This window comes from Lissotriton vulgaris, chromosome 8 (genome assembly GCF_964263255.1).
Source record: "Lissotriton vulgaris chromosome 8, aLisVul1.2, whole genome shotgun sequence".
NCBI lineage: Eukaryota > Metazoa > Chordata > Amphibia > Caudata > Salamandridae > Lissotriton > Lissotriton vulgaris.
Genome location: NC_141696.1, coordinates 1,129,473,750 through 1,129,500,633, shown reverse-complemented (window position 1 = coordinate 1,129,500,633; position 26,884 = coordinate 1,129,473,750). Strand labels below are relative to the sequence as shown.

The window sequence follows — 26,884 nt, the reverse complement described above, 5'->3', positions numbered from 1 at the left end:
TGGCTGCAATTCAGTCACGATCCGCTCACCTTCCTTCACTCTGTCCGCCAGTTTACGGTGCTCATCTCGGATCAGGCTAATGTCTGTTGCCAGGGTGCCTAATCTCTCCTCCATCGATAGGCGAGACATTTCTATTGCTGCCAGCACCTGGTCCAGCTTCGTTGATAGCGTAGGGTCGGCTTGCGACGTATTGGACTGTGTCCACGCCCTCGTCTGGGGCATCTTCTCGACAGCCGTTTCTGGGACTGCCGTCCCCTGGGTGCTCCTCGGCTTCCCCATGGGTGCTGCTGAGGGGAAGAGGGGGGGGTTTTCCCTTCGGTCGTCGTGTGTCCTGCGGGTGGTAGGGCGTCGCCACGTGGTATCGGTGGGTGAGTGGGCCGCCACTCCAGTTCCTCCGGGCCCAAGGCGAGGCTCGTTTCACCCCGGGGGGGCCACCGCCAGGGGCGTCTAGGGTGGTACGCGGTTACCGGGCCGGTGGATTCGATCGTGTGGGGGCCTCTGCGCCTCTTAGGGCGGGGTCCAGTGCCCGCGCTGACCGGCAGGGCAAGGTCGGGTGGCGTGAGCTAGGGGAGGCGCTGACAATGTCTCTGATGCAAGTGGGATGCTCTCGTCCCCAGAGCGGGACTTGTGGCTGTTCCTGGTGTTAGGCCTACACAGGCGCCATGTTGAGGTCAGGCACTCTGATCCACTGGGCAGTTTGTACATGTGAGTGCGAACTGGGTGCTCTGGCCGGGTGACAGCGTGCTCTGTGGCTGTCCTCGTGGGTGGACGTGAAGAGGGGGCCACCGGGGTGCCGACCTGGGATCCTCAGGGAGCAGGAGGGGAAATGGCAGCACAGCACTCACCGATGGTAGTGGCGGGGTCTCCAGAGCGCTCAGCTCCGTGCGAGTGGCGGTCCTCCTGTAGTCCGCGGTGGCAAGCTGTCCGGGTGTGGGGGCCGATCAGGCTCCCGGCAGGGAAACAGCCTCGAGGCGTCAGAGCTCCGGGGTGACGGCCGCCATCTTGGGAGCCGGGGCTCCGGGGTAAAAGAGGGCTCCGTTCGGTGTTCTAGCCCTCACAGGGGTGGCTCCCTCTCCTCACTGCGCGTCCGGGTAGGTGGTATCCCGATGTTGGCAGGCCTCTCCAATTCCGCCCGGGCTCCAAGCGGGCCTCCACACCAGCCCGGAGTGTCAGAGGCGGCTCGTCAGGGCCGGCGGCGCCCGGCGCCAGGAGGTCGTGGGAGCGCCCTCTCCCTCGCTAATGTGCAGTGCAGAGTTAGTGTCCGACCGGCTGGGTCAGGTGGTATCGGCCCAGGGGGGGGCGAGGATCGTGTCGTTCTCGGCGCCTAGGCCTCCGTGGGCGCCATGTTGGGGTCAGGCACTCGGGCTCTCCACCCAGCCCCCAACGCAAAGTTCTTCGGATCCCTCTGTCCGGTGGCTATGTGGGCTGTGCACCCCTGCAGGGCCTCGAGTAGGTGGGGGGGGCCCCGCCGGGCATCGGTGTCGGGGGGGGGGGGGGGAGTGATTGGCACTCACCGCCCTCGAGGAAAGTTGCGGACCCCCGGAGGCACAGCCCCGCTCTGGCGGCACTTCCGCCGGTCCCTCGTGGTCCGTGGCGGCGGGTCGGTCGGTGTCACGGCCTGATCAGGCCTCCGATGCGGTATAAGCGCCGGGGTTGCGGAGCCTTGGTGCGGCGGCCGCCATCTTGCGCACCGGGGGTGTAGAGGCGGAATCGAGCGCCGACCAAGGTGGACCCTCGAGGGCCGGACCCACAGCTTCCCCGGGATTCCCCACTGTCGTCAGCTGGCAGTGTCTTCTGTGGCCGTCGCTGAGGGTGTCGGCTCTTAGCGGGGGGTTCCGCGTCCGGGAGACGGGGCTGCGCCCGCCATTTTCCACGTCGGCGCTCGGCTCCGGTAGGAGACTCTCCAGGGCGCGCCGTCCGTCAGCTGCTTCTGCAGGTCGCTTGGGGGATGCTCCAGGTCAGCACAGGTGATGTGCGTGGAAGTTGAGGCTCCCGGCGATCACAGGTAATGGGCAGGATGCTAGCCCGATCGCGGAGCCTCAGCAAGACACAGCCGCCATCGTGGCTTGCTTAGCCACGCCCCCATAAGGTGCAGCTTAGTTATTGGCTCTAGGTACTGAGTGTTTTTGGAGAACCTACAAACCTTACATATTACTGCGACCAGAAGGATTTGCCGGACATAATGGTATTTTTCTCCTGTAAATTGGCTATTGTGACAAGGAGCTGCAGATAAAACTTTGTCACATATGGGTGTTTTTGTTCATACTCATTTGCATTGTTTTCATTTTTACTGTTAGTTTCTGTGGAAAAACTTGAAGGGATCTACACAAATGACCCCTTGCTGAGTTCAGAAGTTTGTCTACTTTTCAGAACTGTGTAGCGTTCCGTGATCACTCATGGGCTTCACACCTGTCTCCACCATAAACTGCAAGCAGGCTAAAGCCACAGAAATTAGGAAAATAGACTAACACATAGATAAATACAAACACTGGTATTTTTTTTTTTATTCAACTCTACTGATTTCTGAATGTTGTAAGATGGTGATCCTAGCACAACAAACATTTAGTTGATGTCATTTTTAGAAAGAAATATACACTTTCTTACACAGTACTTTTTCCCATTTTTCGAACTAAAACCTATGTTTAGCTATATTGTGCCCATTTTCTAGCTTTCCTCCAAGGAAGCTGGCTACCTTTAGAATTCCCAAAATGCTGAAAAAAAAGGACCCAAATTTAGCATGGATACCTTTTGTGGAAAACTGTTATGAAGGTTTAAATGCGAGGTACCCCTAGGAGGTTGGAATCCCTAGCAGTTAAGAGGTACCTATCAGCCTTTGAAGTGGGCGCCGCCATCTTGTCACCCCCAGGGGTGAGATTGCGCAGGCCTTCCTTGGGACAAAGGCCCAGCCAAGAATCGGAAGGGACCCGCTGGGAAAGCCACCTCCTCTCAACATCGTGTCCCACCCACTGACACTGTTTTAAACAGTGGGGAAAGTCCTTGAGGACGGAGCTGCCTGAGCACATCCAAAGAGTATGGCTAGATTCAAAAACTGCTTTTTAAAGGTTTTAAAAGATTGAATAATTGAAAATAAGTCACTGAAACAGCATTGCCCCAAGCAAATAAAGTAATTAACTTTGGGCCATATGTATCAAACTCTGATTTTGCAATTCTCAAATTGCGATTTTTTGCGAATCGCTATTTGAGAATCTCAAAACGCTATGTATGTAGGATTTGCTAATAATTTTGTGAATCCTACATATTCCTTAATTGCGAATTGCAAATTGCGATTCGCAATTAGGGAATACCTCCCCATTCATTCCTATTCGCCTAGAGGCCTGTAGGAATGAATGGGAAGACATTCTCAATTTGCCATTCTCAATTAGAGAATCGCAAATTGAGAATGCAATTTCAAGGGTAATACCCTGTTGCACCCCTGAAATGTGCATGTGTGCACATGTGGCACACATACATTCCCTAAGGGCATGTATGTACGCCACATGGCACTTTGAAAAATGCAAAAAGGTGAATTTTTCAGAGAAATCGCAAATTACCACCAACTTGAAGTTGGTGGTAATTTGCCATTCCTTACGGCCAAATTGCACTTTTTCAGTGCTTCTAACATTGCATTTAAGGAATAGCAATTTGCGATTCCTTATATGCAATCGCAAAATAGGGAATCGCCAATTTTGCGATTCCTTATTTTGCGAGGCAGTTTTTCTTTCATACATACCACTGAGCCCAATTGCGATTGCATACGGCGAAATTCTGCGAATTTTGGCGTTTGCGATCGCAATTTGGAATGATAGATATCGCCCATAGTTCATTAAATGCGTCAATATTTTTCAGCGTATAATAAAGGCTGCTTTGGATGGTATTGTGAGGGACTTGGCTTGCTTCCTCCAGTATTGAGAACATAACAGCTTATTTCAAGTTATTTGTCTTACAAACGAAGTTCGACTTTTTAAAAATAATTAACTCTTAACACTTGGACCAAAATGATATCTACTTTGTAATTTGGATTTTTTTTCCTCTGTATGCTTTCTTATTACCTATTGAGTGCTGGTATTTTTCTAGAGCATAATTCGGGCGCATTAGCTAGTATAATGAGGAGGATATCCTGCTCCTGTCAGTATTGCATTCAATCAGATGATTCACTAAATGTCCCAGACCTTATGCATCAAACCACTGGCGCCAAGATACCCAGTCAAGTAGTGGGCGCTGTGCAAACGCGGCTAGTCGTTCAGCGCACAGAAAACTGCTGTCAAATGTGAAAGTCCGAGAATCAGAATTGCTTTTGTGTTCATTCTTTAGGTTTTTATACTTTCCTTTGTTGATTGCAATGTGACAATGACGACATTTTGCAAATCTTCATACTGGTACGTTACATCTGCATCATGTAATGTTTAAAAAGTCTTCGGTGTGTATTGGTAAAAACCCTGTAATTATGCCTGGATACCTGTGTACGTTTAATTTGTTCCCTAGCTGAAAACCAACCCACCCAGTGACCTATCCGCACATAAAAATAGAAACCTGGCAGGAAGCAAACGATCTATAAATTAAAAAGCTAAAAAAAATCCATCAAAACAGTACGTTGGAGGCTCTGTTCTCTTAAATCCTGCTCTTCTGTTGACTGACGTTAGATGATCCAGAAGCAGATGCTGCTGCAGCTATTTGTTGATTCAGTTGCCATGGTGATGTGATACAGTCGTGCACAGAGGAAGCTCACTGTACATTGGCTAATTTGATAGGAAGCAGGGCCTGAGGAGGGCATTGGCGACTGCCCCGATAATTGGTCATACCTGGAGCGGTCTCCTATCACACGCGGTACGGCAGCACGGCCACTGACAGGCAGGGAGCTCGCCATGGATGGAATTTAGCTTACACCGCCTGGGTAAACAGAGGCCTCATGCCCTGCACGTCAATGAAGATCACCTCAGTGTTTAGTGAATGGAACAGATTGGAGCATCCGGACTGGTCACTGCTGAATCTTCCAGCAGCCTTTGTCACTGTGCTAGCGCCAGCTGAATGCACGAAATAAAAGGATGCGAGCAACAGTAAGTGAAAGCGCAGATGCGGCTGTAGACGCGTTTCGTTTAGCTGCCAGCATTTAAGAGATTGGGGACCGTTCTTGCTGTAGCATCGTGATTGTGTGGCCCAAGCCCCACAAGTATGCAATGGGTGCGTTTTGTGTGACTGTTGCGTTCTACTCGAAGCGAAAACGCAGCCGGTGCATGCCCGCGCCTTGGGAGACAGAGAATGAGAGCATGCGTGGGGCAGGTCTGCGAGCATCTGTGGCACTGGCATGCCATTCTGATGATACCTTAGGAGGGTTCAAGCGGCACTTACTGCTCGGAAACCCCGGCGCGTTTAGCAGGTGATAAAATACATCTGCCGAATGTCAAGTCTATGTCCGATATTTAAAAAAGCGAGCTATCCTGCTCGATGTTTAAGGTCCGGCAGCTGATGTGTATGTGAGGAGGGCATGCTTTTTTGGGTTGTTGCCTTGTTATTCGTACACCATTGCTTTTGTATAGAAAGCTTTACACCAAAAGCACGCGGAATTCCATCCCACCCCTCCCTTGAAGGTAGAATGTGCGGCACTCGCATAGGTGTACCATGATGCATATTGGCGAAAATACCCAAAGACTGTGGTAGAATTAGATAATGCATAGGCTGCTGCAGCTGCTTTCCACCTGTAGATGAATGGGAGAATTCAAGTCGTTTGCCTTTCACCTGAACTCTGCAAGTCCAGCGTCGTTTATGGAAAGAAATCACGCCTGCACGGACTTCCTGCTTCATATTTACTGCATCCATTTGAAGTTTGTGTATAAATATATATATATATATATATATATATATATATATATATATATATATATATATATATATATATATATATCACACCACAGTGCAGTGATATTATTTATGCAGCAACAGTATTTGAATTATCTGCAAATAGCAAAATTATGTGTTACCTTTTCTGGTAATATTATTTTCATACTTTTGTTCTAGAAAACTTTTTAGTGAAATCCGATCTGCAGATTATCTAAACCATATGGCAAATGCAGCAAATTCATTAGTCTGTAGTAAAAGCTACAGCTACAGAACCACATAAATCCACTCTCATTAATGTCTCTTGTTTTTTATACTACTAAGTATTCAAGAAAGGTAAACAAAACCTAAACATTCTGATTTCAGTCCGAGCCCTTTTTTACCTGCATCTGGAATAAGCAGCTTTTTCAAGCTATTGACACATACATATATACTATAATGGGTAACGTGTAATATTGTTCTATATAATTGTCTCAATGTTCTGTTTCCATTTACAAACCACACTTATCTGACGTAGTGCATCAGTTAATGCAGCGCAATGCCATTCACCAGCCTTCAAGCTTCTTTACATTCCTTGTTACAATCGCGCTGGAATTTTCTTCAGCAGGCTAATTGTTGATTGCAAGGCTTTTATGTAAGCTTTTTGCCTTTTTCTGAAGGAATCAGTCATTTTTTTATTTCCTTTTGGTTCGGCTGTAAGTGGAATAATGGACTTCTACATATTTTGAATCTTTGCTTCCCATCAATTTGTGAGAAATGCCTGTGAAGTTTCAAACTCAATGGAAGACTGATCCTAGTGTGAATATTTGACAGTTGATTGTGGCATACTGTAGTTGAAAAGATATTGAACAGATCCCCTCTGAAGACGAAATAACAATTCTTCAACAAGAGTGCGAGCTCCTGAAATATACATCTTAGAATCTGACAGCAGAAAATGTTGGCGTGTTTGAAATATGAATATACAGCATCTTTTGTTATTTGGATGATATTTGTTTTACATTTAATATATTTCTCAAAGGCGAGGTTTAAAACAACGTTTAAGCAGTACTACATAAAAAGATGTTTTATATGCGTCCCGGAGGCAGATGTTTGAATAGGGTACCGCTTTTCTAGGTCATGACTTCTGGCTGGAGCGCCAGCTTCCATTACTGTTTAGCCCACTGACAAAAGGTGTAATAAGAGGCAAGATGTTTAGCAAACATTACCCCCGGCCACAAATCTCCTGTTTCTGTTACATGTACGTTAACAAGCAGCTGCTGTATTATGATAGATTCCTTAGTTTGTCTGGCATTCAGGATTTCTGTCTATTGTGTGTAATATTTTGTGGTATTTGAATTTTGAACAGTGTGATTTAATGTTTTTGTGTGTATCGTTTTATTTCACATTACGGGCTCCAAGAAGCTCAACGTTTTCCCTCAGTTCTGCACTTTACAATTGAAATTAACAAATTTAGTAAGTTCTTTTAAATCTAGCCTTCAAATCCATTGCAACTTATTTTGTGTTTAGTATAATTAATCATCGTTTTTTATTCAGAAAGGCTATCTTCGACCCAAATATTGGAAAACACCTCTTTTATTTGGGTACCTGGTGTCTGTTAAAAGATATTTGAAAAGTAGGACAAAGCAGGAAATAATATACAATGAATTCTAGTGTGCACAAAAGACAGCACCATCAAAAGAATTGAGCGGTGGACCAGTAAATGGCCCACCTAGCGATTTTCTTACTCAAGTACCCTACAGGATTCAGTCTGACAGCACTACCACAGTTTCAAGATTTATTTAGCACCATGTCATCTAATACCCAGCATCTAGCAAAATCTGTTGTCTGATCATTGCATGTGATTATCTCCAGCATGGAGTAACCACCATCGATCATTGTCACATTCACAATTTCCCATTTCTTTAGAAAGCCTAGCATACTGCAACACTAAGCGTTTGAGGAAGCGTACATTGTTACAAATTAGTGACAAGATAATTCCATTTGTTTACTGCTTTTAGTGATCATACCTGAATCAGTACTATTCTGTTGCAACAGTAGAATGTCCCATGATCCTTTATGGTCCCGCCCCTAGACTTTCTGGTGTTCACTCAACACTGCTCATTTAGTCTGATATATCTAGTATCTGTGTCAAACACAGTCTATAAATGCTAATTCTACAAATGTATGTACCTGCATCACCTTTTTAAGGAAAGGAAGCAACACTAGTAAAAAGCACTAGGGGTGAAGCATGCTAGGTCTGCCCATGACTTCGTGAGAACTGTATTCACTTGTTTCAGTAACCATAGTTTGCAGGACAGATCTAGACAGTACGACAAAATCTAGCATCACCTATATTGCTAGAGAGCCTATCCAGGGCTTTAAGTGGGATGAACAAACTTAGGGGTCTCTTAAAGGGGTGTGGCCAATGTAATTAAGGGCGTGGCTTAAAAGCACAGAAGCTAAAATCTGTGCTTAGCATAGTGTGCAGCCCGACCTGTATTTTGCTGTTTCTGTCATTGCATCCAGATATATGATACAAGTAACATCATACCTACAACAAGTCAAGACTATTGGCTTTGTCAATGGTTGTTAGTTGCATAAGATAAATAAGCAGCAACTACGGCTTGTATATAATATTGAAAAAGCTTCCACTTAAAGCCCTGGTGACACCACGACGATGTTGCTGCTCCTGAGTTGTAAAAAGAGAAGGGAAATCCAGAGAGCAAATGACTCTCTTTAAAGGATTTCCCTTCCCCTACAACGCTCACCTGGCATGACGTCATGCCTTAACTTCTCCACTAGTGATGTCAGCAGTGTGAACACGAGCACATGATGGGCCTTCTGTCACTGCAGTCTCAAAAAAATGGACTGCCTGTGCCAGGGCACAAAACAGAGCACGATAGAGACCTGTTTCGAGGCCCCCTATAAAAAACTGCCAGTGCTCAGCACCGGTGTGATCTGGCCCACTGAAAGCCCTGTGCATACCATACATTTTGCGCAGTCTCTTAGGAGTCAAATAGATGCAGTGGAAAAGGTTAAACTCAGATAATTTACACTGAACAATCTGGGATTTTACTATGGCAAATTTCATTATGGTCCCCGTTCTTCATCTAAGAACTCAACCTCCAAGTCTTATATCCCACCTAGTGGGGGTTAATACTTGGATAATATTTTTCTATAAATAACAGTTTAATATCAGTTTTTGCCCCATCAAGTGTGATCATGGTCCTAAGGCAGATGTGTACTATTGTCTCCATTTCTCATGCTCCCCAACTCAGGCGAACCCCTCTTATCATGTGTATGCCAAGAATTAACTTCCCAGATCACTTTCGGGGTCCATTATGGACAAGGTCACCTACTGTTTCTAACCCTCAGCCCATTGAGAGTTGTATATGAATAACATGAACAAGCGTCATGTCCCGAGGGTAAATCCATAGTGGGATCTCAGGAATATATAGTTTACCTCCCCTTGTCATTTTCGTTCAGTGGCTTGAACAGTATCGGCGCACTATAGTTATTTTTTAGTAATACATCTCTAGAGGTGTTACTACTGAGTCATGTACTGGAGCAAGCTCTTCTCACAAAAATACCATCAATACAGAAAGAATCCCAGAGAGCAGTTGGTTGACATATTGAAGCTGAGATGCAATATAATACGATTGCATATCTGGAACACAAAGCCCCCCTTCTCAACTTTTAACTGTAGCTTGGTCAAAGCAACTTTTTTGTTGCACTTATGAGGAAATGGAATTCCTTTAAAAAATATTCGGCTCCCATCCACTGGAAGATTATTGAAGTAATACAGCAGTTGAGTCAAGATCATAATTATGACCAGTGCAACTCTGCCAACCACTGATAATACCAATCTTTTTCAGAAGTGTATCAGTCTCTGTAATGGTCCTAGAGCTCTATGCAACTTACCTGAAATCAGATGCTCATCTTTGTGATAAATATGGACAGCCAGGCATTTAAACACATCTGTGGTACATTTCAGAAATCCTAAATGGATCCTATCAGCTTCTGAGGGCAGTTCGTCCCACAATCGGGACGGCACTATTTCTCAAAATTTACAATCAAGACAGTAATGTTGCCAAAGGTGTTAGCAACTTCAATGACTGTAGCCAGGTTGGCTACTTGGTTCTCTATAAAAACGAACACATTATCAGCTTGTAAAGAAGTAAAATGCCACTGATGATTTAGGGATCTTGCTCTTATGGGATACATGTTCTCCCAGGCCAGTGCCCTAAGGGCCATGACAAATAAAACAGGCAAAAACAGACACCCTTATCTCGTCCCTCATTCTCAACTAAACTGTGTTGAGATCATCGGCCAGTCCTCATTAGTGCTTTTGGGCACATTTAGAACTGTGCAATCCAAGCTAACGTCTCTGGCCCAGAATTTAACCTCTAAAGTACCTCTTGGATTTAGGACTTATTAATGGGGTCAAAAGCCTTCTCATTGTTGATAGACACCACAGAATACAGTTGTTCTGCATGTGTTGATATTAATTAACTCAAAACGGGTAGGTTTTTTACCTGGCACCAAATACATTTGGTCAGAATATTCTAAGTAAGATAGAACTTTCAAAATGCTATTGGGTATAATTTTTGTACAAATTTAATAATTCAGTTCCATCCAAGATGATGATCTGTAAGAAGTCTTATGTAAAGGATACCTGTCAGGTTTGAGGATTGCCACCATTTCATCCGCTATATTTGAGAAAAAGATTACAACAGCTTTATGCTGCTCCAAAAAGTTCCTCAACATGTGTCCCATAAAACAACAATGCAGACAATCTAATCCAGTACTCTTCCATTTCCCATCTTATTGATTACCTCTTTATTATCCACAGTCAACAAAGAGCCATCTGTAGTCTCCCTTTGCTGCAGAGATATCCAAGTAAGGACTGCTTCATTCACAAAGTCATCAAGAGCCAGTACATAGGGATTTATTAGCACAGCATTGAATTTGTTTTAAAAATTTTTAAAAGCCTCAGTAATTCCAGCTTTAATAAAAATGCTATTTCCAGTAGTCGATTTACCTCAGTGAAAGGCAGTTCTGAAAAACCAGGTGAGCGTTTTGCCTGTCCTATCCTTAGTCAATATTGGATCTGGAAGGTAATTTAGTCAACAGCCCAAAACACATAAGCCAAAAAGTCACCCACTATTCATACTACCATAGTCTGCAAGAACTCAGTTAGGGGCACATTTGGGACGTACACACACAGTAGGGTAATATTGTTGCGGTCTAATTGTTGGAATACCATCAATTACCCTTCTTCATTGACAATCCACACATTTTCTTTTAAGGAGGGGACTCCCAAGGTGGACCCAAATAAGCACTCTTCAAGCATATGAAGAGTAAGTGGTACAATTAGTCCATCCCTGTCAACACTTAATCAGTTTCATAGATTCCGAACTGTCAAGGTGTCTCTCTTCTAAAAATGTAAAACCTCTCCATATTGAAGCTAACAGATACCAGCACCAGTACCTCACCCAACTCGCACCCCTGACCCCTTTAGCCACAATCCTGGCCATCTCAGCATCATCCAACAAAAATACCCCAACAAAATAAACATTACAGTTACTGTCATAACACAGCTTACAGATATTTTTGCATATAATCGTCCATATCAGCTTGTCTAGGATAATGCCATAAGGCATCCAGATCTTTAAATTAATGTTTACACTACCCATGTGTGTAGTCCTATGTATTTCTTCCATTTCTGATATGGATTTATGCTTAGAAATTCTTTTTATTATCTAAGCTAACTTCCTGCCTCGCCTCTGTCCTTGCTCATATCTATGCTGCATCATATTATGTCCCAGAAATGCAATTTCCATCTCACCAGCTTCAAGTCTTTCTTTATATGTCTAAATTTAGAAAGTAATTCATGATTCGGTGATGAGTCATATTGGCATTTCAGTGCCGCAATTGATTTTTAAAGACCATGCAGGTCTCTCTCAGTGACGTAAAGACACAACCATCATATACTATGAACATAAATCTTAAATGTGTCCCATACTATTCTTTGTGAAATAACTGATGCGAAGAGTTTTGGAAGAATTGTCTCTCTCACTATCTCTGCATCGATGTTGCAAGTGCTATTTCTGATGGGGCATCCTATTTGACTAACACTTGTGATGTACAGCTTACAGTTAAAAGTGTGTTAAAAGTCAAGTATTTCAGCTGGGTGGTCAGATAATGTATGTACAAGCATTATACATTTCCCCATGGTCTAAAGATTTGTGAGGATGAACCGACGTATAAAATGTATGTTGGGTTGACGTGCCATGCATATGTCATCATATTTGTACTAAATTAATATTGTACTCAATTTGTACTAAATAAATATTAAATGAGAAGTAAACCTATTCTGGACTTTTTGTTTGTGTTGTCTTATATAATACAGGGTCTATAATCGTGTTCAGGCTGCACTCCCTGAACAGTTGCATGTGATCTCTAATGCTTTGACTGATGGTAAAATATTATTGTAGAATTCTGAGTTATCCTGCATTGCACCAAAGCTATTGCTGTAGTTCTATTTAGACCATATATTATCCCTTGTAATCACATACTTCTAAGTTCTGTATTAGATCACATTTGCTGGCCCCTCAAAAGCTGATAGTGGGAGATGCATACAACTCATTTGTGGAGAAATGTTCTACCTGCGAGATGGGGCCTTATAGATACAGACATCTGCTACATCACCACTCACAATCTCTACACAGGAGGGCTTTATGATGCGGATGATGCTTCCATTAATACATTGCATACCCCTCCCAGCCATTGGCTCTCACGCTGGTTTCTGGTAATGATTGGGCCTTGTTAAAATCTAGGCCGGGCATGTGCACATCACAGATATGTTGTATCTCTAAGGAGACCCTGCCGAAACGTATATTTGTTGCCCCATAACTAGCCCTGGACAGACACTGGAAGTACAAACAGAGACTACAAGCCTCCAGAGTCTCTGTGTCTCCCTTGAAGCCCAACCACTTGCTACTGCCCTCGTTCCCAGGAATGGGCTGAATCTTGTTGTTTATATCTAGATAGGCCACACACAGCATGGGCCTGCTTAGTCTGGGTCAAGGGAAGGCCAGTCAGTGACCAGAAGAGCTAGCTCTGGCTGGGACCCACACCTCCAAACTTGTGGATTGTAACTCAAGGATCTGGAAATGTCTGTGACCTGCAGACGTTTCAAAGGATGCACAGTACGTAGGCATGTTTACAGCAAAGACATTTAGGAAACCTGCCACTTATAATTAAGAAGACAATATGTTTGCGCAATTATGACTTTGCCAACATACAGTGTTCTATCAAGGTGGAAACTCAAAAATTGTTAATGTCAGAAAGATATCTGTAACAAAATCTTAATCTACACAATCCATGCCCTTAATAGAGTCCATCAACAATGAATGTTACATTTCATTAAAGAGGATCTCGGGAACTTTGTAAAGCAACTCTGCCCAACTGATTCATAATACTCAATTCCTTCTAACATCAGAAAATCTAACTATCACGTACCAGCTCCTTCCTGAGTCTCACAATAGATCCATCACTGAGACTAGAAACCTTCTTGAACCACCTGAAAACATGATGGAACACAACAGTCTTAAACCAGCATTGCAAAAGCCAATATGTCTTGCTTGTATTTTGAGTTCTAAGCAAGGCCTGTTGGCTTTGCCAGGACTCCTGGCTTAAAAAATGGGAGCAGGCAGATCTCAGTTTTAAGTTGACAGGAATTGTAAAGCATTTTATCATTGAGTGAACGCTATTTGACAATCTGTCATACAGCCTTCATATTCTGTGTATGTGGACCCTTTCCTCCATATATAGTTAGCCTATTTCATTTCGATGGGCAGTTTATGCTGGACCTGAACACCTCCCAGAGAAGGACACAGCTGTTTAGCCTCCAGTTTCTATAAATACCCTTGTTAGTTAGTTAGTGGTGTATAAGATAAATCCCTTTGGTAAGGGTATTAATGATTTAATCTATCTACCAAATATTAAATCGGCCCCTAAGGTTTACTATTTGTGGGTTAGTAGGGGAGCACAGAAGTAGATCAGGTTGTTTAAATATGAAATGGAAGGGGTGGGATTGGGGGGGGGGGTGGTTCTGTCTGAGGTGTAATGGGTGACCAACAGGAGGAAAGTGTATTTTCCTTCAGAGCGATTGTTTTACTCTTGGCAGTGGCTAAAAATACTAAAACCCATTGTGATGCGCATTATCAGTCTCAATGGATGTCACGTCAACGCTTCTGTTAAAGAGCCGAAGATTTAAAGCTTATAAAAGAAGAACAATACAGAGGAAACACATCTGGTAAGGAAAGATTGAGTCATGCTCAAGTCTCATTGGGTTCAGCAACAGCTTTCATCTCGGGCAAAAACTTAAGTGTCAGAATTACCATTTACTGCGCTCAACAAGTTACAGGAAAAATAGTGGTAACTGTCTGACAAGAAGGGTTGTGCTTGTCACTTGAAGTAGAACTGGGGCAAGAACAATTCTCTTGTATAAACCTGTGCAGATATTCAGGGACACGAGGCCTTTCTCCCAGATGCTATCCCCACTATCCTAGGCAAGCCAGAGAGATTTTTATACTGAAGGGGAATTTTAGGATTATTATGGATGCAAGGAGGAATACAACACACTTCAGGTTAACTGGCAGGGGTTCTGCCTGCTGGAAGAAAACAATGGTTATGCTGAATAGATCTGATAGAGACTTCTAACTGCAGATTCCTTACCTTTGAATTTCCCAGGCGTCAGGCTGGATCTGAAAACTTTTTCTGAGCAATACACCTTGCGCGTGCTGTCGGGTGGCTCCATGCTGCTTCGCGTGACGTAATCGGCATCGTTAAGCATCGGTTATGATGTTGTGGTATCTATATAGGCGCCACCCAGGTGTGCAGACGTCAATTCTTTTCTTTCTGCGCATTTAAGTGCAGATCCGGTAAGAGCTACCTCTCTGTCACTTTTTTTTTTTTAAAACAGATTTTATTGTTGAAACACACATAGTATGTATAGCTCTGTCATTCAAAGTCTGCTGCCATCATCAATTAAGCTGCATCATCCTCCACAATGTGTAATAAGAACATGAGAACTTCCCCATTCAGAATAACAGAAACAGTAGGATTAATCACCGCCCCCCTTCCCCCCAAGAGTCCCCCCCCCCCCCCTGCGTAGCTGCCTGCCCGACCGAACCATGTCACAGTAAAAGAACATTAGCCATGTGTACCGTGCACCAACAGTGTTGTATCACAGTCCAATGTGTCGGAGAGTTGGGAGGATGGCCACCTCACGCGGCGGGTCCAGGTCCAGCCCCCGGTATTCTGCTCACCTCTTCCAGATTTTATAGTGCTTTCCAGGACACCCCCTGGCCACAAACACAGGCTGCTCCAGACCCATACAATAGTCCATTCCATTCCTCCAAGTGGCAAGTGACGGGGCCCGAGGCGCCTTCCATTCTCTAGCTATATCGCGCTTCGCCAGCGTGAGACCCAGCAATGATAAGTGGCGCTTGTAGCGGTTGCTCCCAACCCCAGCCATGACATGCAATAGAGCTAACTTGGGGTCCCTCTGAATCTCCCAGGCCAGAGCCTCCGCTAGACAACGATGTACCCCATCCCAGAACCTTCGCAGCGCTGTGCATTCCTAAACCGTGTGCAGCAGGGTACCCGCCTCTGACCTACAGCGGAGACACTCGGGAGACGCTATCATGCCCGCCCTCCACAGACGGTGCCGGGTATAGTATGTGCGGTGTAGATAGCGGAACTGAATCAGGCGCCGGCGCGTGGATATTGCTGCTCCCCTGGAGCTTTCTAGGGCCTCCACCCAATCCTCCTCGTCTAACTCTCAAACATCCCCCTCCCATGCAGTCCTTAGGCCTAGCAGGTCCGATGAGCAGTGAACCACCAGTGTCTGGTATATGCAAAACTATTTCTTGTCCGGCAGCTCCCCCATAAAAATGTTGGCTTCCAGAGGGCTAAATTCGGGAAGCTGCTCCAGGCCTACTAGATGGGGCGCCAGCGCGTGCCGAAACTGAAGTTAGCGGAAGAACTGGGTGCGGGGCATTCCAAATTCCTCCTGCATATTTGTGAATGATTTGAGAGCGCACCCTGACACAACATCACCGAGAGTAGAGATACCTATTGCATCCCATCCCTGAAAGCCCCTCAGCGCAAGCAACTAGAGTACCCAACCATTTCCCCAGATGGGGGTTTCCTGGGTAAGCACCTTCCACCACCCCATCCTACGCAATGCCTGCCTCCAAACGTGGAAAATCACTTGCATGGCCGCAGGGAGAGATCTCCGGAGTGGCGCCGAGTACAGCAGCACATGTAGAGATGTAGAGCCCATCAGCGCTCTCTCAACCGCATAGGCCGGGTCACCCCTGTCCTCATGCCACCAGTTGTTCAACACCAAGAGGTGAGCTGCTTGGTAGTACGAGAGTACATCCGACGTGGCCAATCCCCCAGTGTATGTGGACAGGAAGCACGTCTTCAGGGCCACGCGCGCCACACCCCCTCCCATAGAAACCCACTGAGCGCTGAATTCAACTGTCAGAACCGGCAGGGCGGGATCACGTGCGGGTGGTTTTGCAGTTGGTACACCAGGCGTGGCAGCGCCACCATCTTAAAAATGGCAGACCTGCCCATTGTAGACAGCGGCATCTTAGTCCATACCTTCAAATCTTCGTGTGTGCGATCCCAAACCGGGGTAAGGTTGCGATCGCGGGACACCGCCGCATCTTCAGTTAGGTAGACTTCCAAATATTTCACTCCATCCGTCGCCCGCTGGAGGCCCGACGCCCAGTCACCCACGACTCTCCCGCCACCCAACATCCAGAACGTGGACTTCCCCGGGTTCATGTAAAGGCCAGAGGTTTCGCCGAAAATTTGTAGTATGCGCATAAGTCGCGGCCCAGAACGGGCCAAGTCAGTAAGAAAGAACAACACATCATCTGCGTACAACGCAATTCTATCAGCATGATCCGTAGACCACCGAAACCCTTCAAGTTGGGCGTCAATGCGCACCAACGCCGCAAGAGGCTCCATCGCGAGCACCAATAGATACGGGGAGAGGGGACAGCCCTGCCGCGTCCCCCGCTGAACTGGAAACTATCGGGAGACCGCCCCCCCAATGCGCACCGATGCCGTAAGGCCGGTGTATAGCAGTTGAACGTATTTCAGGAATCTCGGTGGGGCCACCATCCTCCTCCCGACCCCTGCGCTCCAATGCCTCCAGCTCCGCCTCGCGCCGCACTAGGTCCCTACGCCTACGCCTCTCTCTCCGGACCGCAGAACACCAGGATATATCCACGCCTCGCAATGTCGGCTTCATGGCCTCCCAGAGGACAGTCGGAGAGTCCACCGAGCCCAAGTTCGTGGCCAGGTAACTGTCTATTTCGACCGTCATGTGTGCCCTGTACTCGTCCTGCGTCAAGTGCCAGGCCGATATCCGCCACCGAAACGGCTGCCTGGCCGGGCCTGCATTGAGTGTGATGGCTACCGGTGAATGATCCGAAAGCGCCCGCGGTAAGATCTCCGCTGACAGTACCTTGAGGGCCAACACCCTGGGGATGAAAATGTAGTCCAATCTGGAGAAGGAATCGCGCGCCGCAGAGAAGTACGTGTAATCCCTGCGCGCCCCATGTTTATACCTCCATGTGTCTATCCAGTCAAGGCCTACCGTCAATGCGTGCAGCCTAGTGGTGGACCCCTCCCCCTCCGGGGCAGGGTCGCCGCCACACTCCGACATCTATCACAGTTCCTATCTAAGACCTCATTCCAATCTCCCCCTACAATGGACAGGGCATCCGGCATGTCCCCCCAAAGGGACATGAGCCACTCCACCAAGGACCACTGTAGTGGCGGCAGGGCATAAACGCTACCAAAAATCACGCTGTCTCTTCCAATTTCACCCTGCAGAAAGAGGTACCTACCCTGTGTATCTGTCCACAGGCGTTTGTGTACGTATGGCACTCTCCGATGTATAAGAACAGCCACTCCCCTTGAGCCCCTCGAAAAGCCGGCGTGGTACGCATGTGTAAAGCCTGAGCGCTGGAGGCATAGGGCCTTCGTGCCCAGCAGATGGGTTTCTTGCAACAGCAGTACGTCCACTCCCATTCTTTTAATACACTGAAAGATCGCTCCCGCTTAACTTTGTCCAGCATCACCCGCACATTCCAGCTCACGATTCGCAGTGAACCAGGGCCTATCCGCCCTCCCTCCCCGACAGCAGACATTTGAGTGGTACATCACATGTGGGACGAGTGTCCCCAAGGCACAGCTGGTGTGGCACACGGCAAGTAACAAGCAGCAAAGCATACACAAGCACCCCCCATCCCCCAAACCCCAACACCCAACCCCCCCTCCTCCCCCCTCACCGTACCTCCCAAGCACCTGTCGCGGTCGGATCGCGGCCTGGTCCCCAACGGGTGACCCAGCCCCACGTCCTCCAATTGATCCCCTTGTGGCAAACCATAGGACCTAGGCTGTCACTCCCACCCACCCATTCAAACCGGGAAGGGCTCCCAGCCTAAAGCAACAGTGCACCTGAGCATCCTCATCCCTATATGCATTGAGTCACATTCATGGCCCACTCCCATCAAGTTCCATCAGCTTGCCGTTCCTGAGTGAGGCTGTTTCTGCGGGCGGCCGATCGCGAGTCCCTATTCGAGCACGACCTTCCACGGCGCCGACACTGGCTTCTGAGGCCCCCCCGGGCAGTTCCTCTGAAGGAGGAGTCTGACTCCCCATCTCTGGCCGTGTTGACCCTAACTTTCACGGTTTCGTCTGTCCAGTGGAAAACCTCCTCCGGAGTGTCGAAGAACAGGGTACGGGACTTGAAGATCACTTGCAACCGCGCCGGGTAAAGCAACGCGTACTGAAGCTTTAGGCCGCGAAGGCGGGCCTTGGCCACTAGAAACAACTGCGCTGCTGCTGCACCAACCTGGTGTCGTCGGGAAAGATTAGGATATTCGCCTTGTCGTGCCTTAGCTCGCCCTTGAGTCTTGCTTGCCGCAGGATGGTATCTCTATCTGAGTAGTTCAAGAACTTGGCTATGATCGGCCGTGGGTGCGCTCCCACAGGGGTTTTTTTCACGAGCGCCCGATGGGCCCTCTCCACCACAAAGCAGCGAGATAGCGTGTCTGCCGGGATCCAACCCTCCAACCATTGTGCCAGGAAGTCTTCACCCTCGCAGCCCTCCGGAAAGCCCACAAAGCGGAGGTTATTCCTCCGAGCGCGCCCTTCGGCGTCCTTGACCCTCATGGCCAGACCCTTCTGTATCTTTTTCATGGACGCGACCTTTTTCTTTAGGACGGAGACATCATCTTCAACCTCCGTGATGCTGGTCTCCGCACTAGTGATTCGCTCCACTGCATTCCGCAGGTCCTGGCGGAGAAGGGTGACATCGGCTCCTACCGCACCTATTGTGGCGTCCATCATATCTCTCGACTGCGTGATGGCTGCCAGCAGCGCCGTATTGTCAGGTGCCGGCGCCTGGGATCCCCCAAGGCCCGCAGCCCCGGTGAACTTGTCCATCGGCCCCTGCTTGCTCTGGCCACACCCGGCCCCAACCCGCGTCATCTCGCAGCGTCCTAGGCAATGGGAACTCCTTATGTAGGCAAGCTCACGGTCATGGGCTAGCCGTGTAGGCCAGAGGCAAGGCAGGTCGTCGTCCAACGCAGACTGTAGGCCCAGGGGCCGCACCCAACACCACAGAGTCCCCTTTTTTAGTCCCGCAGGGCCAGTATGCCACGGGGCCACCAGCAAGAGCACTCCTCGGGGGTCAACAGCCAACCAAATCCAGGCAGCCCCAATGGGCACCTTCGCACAACACCTCCACAGGACCCTGGCGCCACTAGTTCCTGTCCGCCGGGGCCTGACCCGACCCCCGAAACCCCCCGCAGCAGGCAGGCACGGCTCACCACTGTCACGACGGTCCCACCGGTCGCTGCCGCTCGTCTCTCACATCATTGGACCCGGCCATGTCCCTCTGCGCCCCCTCGGTGCCTTCCTCTCCGTTTAGTGCAGCCGGTGTTCCTCTCGCCGCTCCTGCGGAGAGCCCAGGCAGATATGGTATCACAGGGCGTCTCGGACAGTGGAACCCCCCCGGCACCGGGACGCACCCCGAGAGCCAGGCGCGAGAACCCGGGGCACCGACAGCAACTGACCACAACGGATCACCAACCTCTGGGGCCGCTCTCAAAGCTCCTGGCCCCCGTCCTCAATTCCACACGGCTCCTGGCATGTTGGACCACGGGCAGGGCACCGGGCACCCTCTCGCAGAGAGGCAGCAATCGGCTATGGTGAGGCCACGACCGGGGCCCCTCCACCTGTATTCCCCGTCTGTGCTGGGCACCGCCTGTCCTCCCCACCGGGGTCCGATCTAGCCCCCGAGGCACTGAGACCCTGGGCAATCTGCACTCACCGCCTCCACTACAACACCACCGCCTGGGCAGCGCCTCACGTCCGATAGTAGGCAGGCCAAGTCCGTCTGCTCCCCGGCTGGGGCCTCTCCCATGCAGGGCCCGAACCGGCGTCTCCCGGCGGTCAGGGCAAGCCGAGAGATCCCACAGCTCCCGCACGGTCACCTCCTCTGCCCGCTGCTGCCACCCGGCTGAGCGACTCCACAGCAGACAGGGCGGCCCAAGATGGCGGCTACCTCTCAGGGTGTCTCCTTAGTTGTTCGCCCGCTCAGCTCCCAGCAGGGCGCTGCACCGGTGTAGGATGGCGAGTCTGCTTCAAGGCGCGGGGGGGCCCCTCACCGAGCAACAAAGCCCTTCTGCCGAGCTCCGGCGCCCCGCTGCGCCCACCGTCGCCGCCGACAGCCGCTCCCGGTCCGGGCAGCGCCAAAATCGAGGCCCCGGCTTTGTAGCCTCGTCGGATCTTCCGAGACCCGTAGCGTTGCCGGGTCGTTTCGTCGTCATCGGTGCCTCCACCCGGCTGTTCTCGCTACCAAGTGTAGTGCACGGGTCCAGCAGCCAGAATCACCGACGGGGACCCCTAATGGATGCCCAGGGCAAGGATATTCAAAAAGGATAAGGTCAGGCTGGTCGGAGCACAGGCTCTACACGACCGCCATGATCGTCGGCCAAGCCACGCCCCTCCCCTCTGTCACTTTTTGACAGGCTTTTTCCCAAGTTTTTGTCGAATTCCATATTATTTTCCATTGTGTGTGAGGATCTCTTCAAGCAAGACAGGGTTTAAGCCGTGTGTGGCCTGTCATCGCCCGATGTCAGTCGCTGATCCCCACCTCGTCTACCTCTGGTGTCTCAAGCGCGACTACGATCCAAAGTCGTGCTTGGACTGTCAGGCAATGGCTCCTGAGACCTTAAGGGAGCGGGCCTTGAAGCTCCTTGAAGGCTGACAACAGTCACCGTCAAGCGAGACTGTGGAGGTCGCAGGATTGCTCTCGGAGCCCAAAGTCCTCTTCGTTCCACTCGGGGTTGTCAGGACAATTGGGCAATAGGCACAAGAAGTAGTAGTCCAAGCAGACTTCATCTTCACCTCAACTGTCGTCCTTCGATGAAGGGGGTAAGGAGCACTGAAACTCTAGGCATAGTTGTACAGAGCTGGAGCTCTGGTTGACTTTGCGCCTCCCTCCTTTTCCAGGAGCCAGAGCGACCCCCACTCAGATCAAAGAGTTCTATGAGGTCTTGGGCCATATATTTGTGCGTGCCGACCCCTCTGGTGAGCCTTCAGGCCCCTTGGGGTCCGAAAGGGCCCCATCAGATTTGATACTATTGGCTCCGGCCACGGCGCCGGTTGGGCCTCAGGGATCTGACCCCGGATCCAGGTTGACGCCAGTCGTGCCATTGTGACCTCCTCTGGCGTTGGACCCGAAGTTTGAGCCACCGGTCCCCATCAGTGGTGCCAGCCCCATCCTTATCCCAGACGACACAGAGTGGAAACAATGTTGATCGATGCCAATTCTGACGTCAATTAAACCCAGGGGTTCTATGTTGTTGCCTGAGCACTTTGTGGACATGTTAGGCTTGGGAGAGGAATGGGAGAGGTCTATGGACCCTCTGGAACACCAAAATTACTCTGAAGAGCACTTGGACTGGTATGGGGAACTTGGGGAAGTGAGTGGACTGGATACTTCTCCAGATACTGGTGTGCCCTCTCTCCCAACTGTTGCTAAGGAAGAGGACATGAGGGCAGACAAGGTCCTTGAACTGGAGCTGCCCTCAGAGGAGGTCAGGACTAATCTCCTGACTGAAGTGCTTCAACCTGGGGCTTCCCACTCAGAACCCCTTTTACCCTTTAATGAAGCAATTACTGATGTCCTTTAAGGCACTGTGGTCCAAGCCTAGCACAAGGGCTCCTCTGAATAGGACAATTGCACTTCGCCATTGCCTGGCTTCGGGCAGCCCAAAGTTTCTCAGCCATCACCCCACCCCTGAAAGTTTGGTGGAGCAGGCCTCTACATCACAGGGCGCGCGTTCCCTTCCGCCCCTCCAGGATAGGGAATCCAAGAGGCTGGATTCTTTTGGCAAGTAAGTGTTTTCTTCCTTCAGCCTGGCATTGCGGTCAGTGAATACTGCATTGTTATTGGGCCATTTCTCCAACTCCTTTTGTGACGGTTGCGAAAGTGCTGCCACAAGTCCCGGAGGAGGCCCAGGCTGTGCTCGCTCAGGCATATAAGGATGGGAAAGATGCAACAAAATTCATCTTAAGGTGTGGCCTTGATACAACGGATTCGCTGGGCAGATCGATTTCTAAGACAGTGGCCTTGTCTGGCTTAGGACAACTGGCTTCTCGGGTGATGTCCAGGCAAATTTGGTGGGCATTTCCTATGGCAGGTCCTGCTTTTTTTGGGGAAAAGGCAGATTCGGCCCTAGTGGGGTTCAAGGATTCTCGAACTACTGCCAGATCCTTGGGCCTCTCTTCTACTCCTCTCTTCTACTCCTTTTGCCCCTTTCGTGGCAACTGAAGGGGTTTCCTGTCGCGTCAACTCTATCCCAGCCACATTCCTGTGCAGGCTTCCCAAACCGTGCGTTGACGCGGTTCATTTCGACCTAGGATTGGAAGCCAGAATCCTTCGGCCACCCTGCCCTTGGCATCCACAGCCTCCAAGCACTACTCCAGTTGTCAGGAGACTCTATCATCATCTCCCCCACTGGAGGTCCATAACATTGGACAAGTGGGTCTTGCAGATCATTCAGGACAGTTATTCTCTGCCTTTCCTTCCTTTTTCTCCTCTCATTCTGCCAAATCGGGAACGGCTGAAGGATGATCATTTAAAATTGTTCCAGGAGGAAGTTACAGTTCTCTTGGCCACGGGAGCTATAGAAAGGGTCCCGGTTTCAGAAGTAGGCAGTGGCTGTTATTCCCGCTACTTTCTGATTCTGAAGAAGAACAAAGGGTTGTGCCCCATTTTAGACCTTTGGACCGTCAATCTCTTCTTCGAGAAGGAGAAGTTTAAGATGCTCACTTAAGCTCAGGTCTTGTCTGCCCTAGACTAAGAAGACTGGATGGCAGCATTGGACCTGCGGAATACGTATTTTCACATCCTCATCCTGCCGGGCCACAGGCGTTTCCTGCAGTTCACGGTAGGCCACAAGCACTTTCAGTTTATCATGCTCCTCTTCGGCCTTACCAGTGCCCCCACGGGTTTTCTCCAAGATGATGGCGGTCATCGCAGCTCATCTATGCAGGTTAGGGGTGTCAGTCTTCCCCTACCTCGACGACTGGTTGTTAAAGGCGTCCTCATCCCAGGCAGTCGTCTCCCACCTTCAGACAACGGCAAACCTCCTGCACTTGCTTGGGTTCTCTATAAACTTGCCTACATACCTGACTCCTTCTCAGATGCTCCTTTTCATTGGAGCTGTTCTGGACACACTGCAGTTTCAGGTCTATCCTCCCACGCAGCGAGTCCAGGATATTCATGTTATGATACCTCTGTTTCGACCTCTATCATGGTCTCCTGCATCCTTTTAGTGAAGCATGCCGGTGGCGTATGCGGGCTCTGCAGTGCGACTTGAAGTTGCAGTGCTCACAGCATCAGGGAAATCTCACCGATGTGATTCAGATCTCAGAAGCAACTGCGAAAGATCTGCAGTGGTGGTTGACGAACCACGATTGGGTGAACGGCAGACCCTTCTCCCTTCCTCAACCAGATCTCACAGTCGTCACAGATGCGTCACTTCTGGGATGGGGCACCCATCTGGGAGAGGTGGAGATCAGGGGACACTGGTCTCAGGCGGAGTTGGGGCTCCCATAAATTTGTTGGAGCTCCGAATGATTTGATTGTGATTGAAAGCATTTCTTCCCTCTGTCATGGGGAAGTTAGTGCAGGTGTTCATGGACAACACCACCGCCGTGTGGTACTGCAACAAGCAGGGCAGGGTGTGGTCGTGTACCCTTTGTCGGGAGGCCCTGCATCTCTGGACATGACTGGAGCAGCAAGGCATAACCCTGATGGTTCAACACCTGGCAGATTCTCTGAACGCAAGGGCGGACAAACTCAGCCATCGATTCCTAGCGGATCACAGTTGACGTCTCCAGTCGGAGCTGGTGCAAGGTCTCTTTCAGGAGTTGGTAGACCCTTGGTTAGATTTGTTCATCTCTGAAAAAAACACGCAGTGTCAGCAGTACTGCGCGCTGGAGTTTCGAAGGTGGGTATCGCTTGGTGACGCTTTTCGTCGTGAGTGGCGCTCAGGCCTCCTGTATGCTTTTCCGCCCATACCACTCCTGCCCTGGGTTCTGAAGATCAGGAGCGATTGGGCCCAAGTCATTCTTGTGGCTCTGGACTGGGCAAGGAGAGTCTGATATCCAGAGCTGCTGAAGAGGAGCATCAATCCTCGGGTCAGGCTGCCCCTTCAGGAGGGTCTTCTGTCACAGCAGCAGGGGAGGATCCTCCACCCAAACCTGGCAACTCTGTGCCGTCATGACTGGAGATTGAGTGGCAGCAGTTGATGGCTTTTGACCTTCCTACCGAAGTATATAACATTATTTAGGCGGCCCTCCACTAAGATGGTATATGCCTGCATTTGGCAGAAATTTGTATTATACTGTACAGAAAGTTCGATTGACTCTCTTTCTGCTTCTCTTTCCACTGTTCTTTTATTCATTCTGACCCTTGCCCAGCAGGGCTCTGCTTTGGGAACTCAAACGGGTTACCTTTCTGCTCGGTCTGTTTTATGTGCCAGACCAGCCCTCTTGTTATTGTGTCATATAGGTACCCCAATACAGGCTCAGGTAGTCACCTAACCTTTCACCTATATTCTCCGTACCATTACACTACTTAACGATTCTTAGTACTGATTTATTACCTAGTTACTGTAATGTCCAGAGATAACATGGGGTTTTCTTCGAAAGCTTAAACCTCATTCATATTATGCATGAGAATTCTTAAAATCACAGCAGATCAACAGGCCTACCATCTCCTGCATAATAACTATGTATAAGGGTCATTCCTTCTGTCATCCTAAGTCCGATATGACACAGCAAGGTATATCCCCAGGGGGTACTGCTTTGGTTTTACATACATCATCTCTTGCTGAGATTGACAGAGGAGAAAAGGACGTCCATGCCGACACACTGATGTGAGACGCTGAGGCTCCTGCACGCAGACACTCCAGCTCGCAGTGGTCTGACATCCCTTGCGGGGTGTCCATCTCGAGACGAAGACTGGGCCCCACGGTCTCTCACTTCAGGTAATGGGGTTGACTTTATCTTAGAGGTATTCTCCACAGACATGCTAGGTACACTTGGGTACATCTGGCTAGGGTCTCATCGTAGGAGAATGCATTCTACTGTCATTTATTTTATATACTTCCCTGTATAAATTGTTATAGCACGATGATGGAAATCTACCATCCTTTTTTTTTTAAACATATTTTATTGATTTTTACATTTCCATATACATCCATACAGTATTGTTTTTTGTTTTTGTTCTCCAATAACACACCCACCATAAGTAGTCATATGTCATCATGATCATTTAACATTTGTCCTACACTTTACAGTAGTGAAGTATTTCCGAAGGCTCCAGCAGTGTCTTTGTTGTGTTACATATACATACATCTTTACATAGATCATTCATATATGGAGTATGCATTCGTCTTAAAGAACAAGGAACCATGTAACACCCCCTAAGAAAGAACCCCCCTCCCCAACAACTCTGGCCACGTTTCTTGCATTTTAAAAGTACCGAACCATGGGGGGGAGGAGCCTAGCCCGCGACCATGATGGCCGCCTGATCCCTCGGCTCCGCCGACCCTCTCGTTCGTTTCCCGAATTGCTGCTCATCCTGCAAGTTATCCTGCTCGTTTCTCGGCGTCTCGGATTCGTGAGGCGCTCCTGTGCCCAGCGGTGTGTTTCCCGGCGCGATCCTGGTGGTAGAGACGGCGAGGTGCTCCGGTCTCTGCTACAGTGTTGCAGAGCTGGGATCGGGTCTTTGTTCTCCGGAGGCTGCAGTCCCCAGCTGTAACCGCGGCCACATTGTATCAGGACGGGGCCGGCTGACGGAGATTTATCGCCGCCTTGCCTTCCCTGCTGCAGCGGGCCGCCCTGCCTTGCACGCCTTCGCGCCGGACCCATTTTGCCACCGTGGACGATAGACTTCACCCTTCCCTCTGCCGGTGGACGGCGCCGGACATCTTCTTGTTCCCCAGAGCAGCAGTGGGAGCCATTTTGAGCTGTGCGCTCGGCGGCCATTTGGCGTGGTCTCCGTGGATTGTGCTGCACTGACGCCGGGTGGCCGAGCGAAGGCTACCGTACTACAACTGTGTTCCCCGGAGTGTCAAACTTTGGGGACCGGCTACTGGCGAGGGGCTGCAGCGATGGCCGAAGGCAACCAACTTCGAGGGTTACAACGTGATCCTGCGCCCGGGGTGTGTGGGACGGCAGTTCTCTCTCCTTCAGCGGCATCTCCCAGCCTGGCTGATGTAATGCATGCCCTGACAGACCTCCGTGTTGCTGTGCGTGACATGGTCCTGGACCTGCAATGCCAATCGGATAACTTTGTTACTGCGGAGCCCTCGGATGGCCATGTCGAACCCCCTGTGCTGTGCACTTCGCCACACCCTCTGCTTGTCTGTGATTGCCACCCTGCGCAGACGGT

At 49.2% G+C, this 26,884-nt stretch overlaps 1 protein-coding gene across 7 annotated transcripts in view; it reads left to right on the top strand.

Moving 5' to 3' along the window:
- Positions 1-26,884, top strand: part of FNDC3A (fibronectin type III domain containing 3A) — a 1,489,010-nt gene that overhangs the window by 401,764 nt on the left and 1,060,362 nt on the right. Inside the window, exon 1 of one of the 7 annotated variants that reach the window (XM_086934984.1) lies at positions 4,732-5,054. The exons of the other annotated variants lie outside the window; for them this stretch is intronic. Coding sequence (XP_086791110.1) covers positions 5,043-5,054 — 12 coding nt within the window. The 5' untranslated portion in view covers positions 4,732-5,042. Of the gene's footprint in view, positions 1-4,731; positions 5,055-26,884 lie in introns of those variants that run through there. 7 annotated transcript variants of the gene reach the window in all.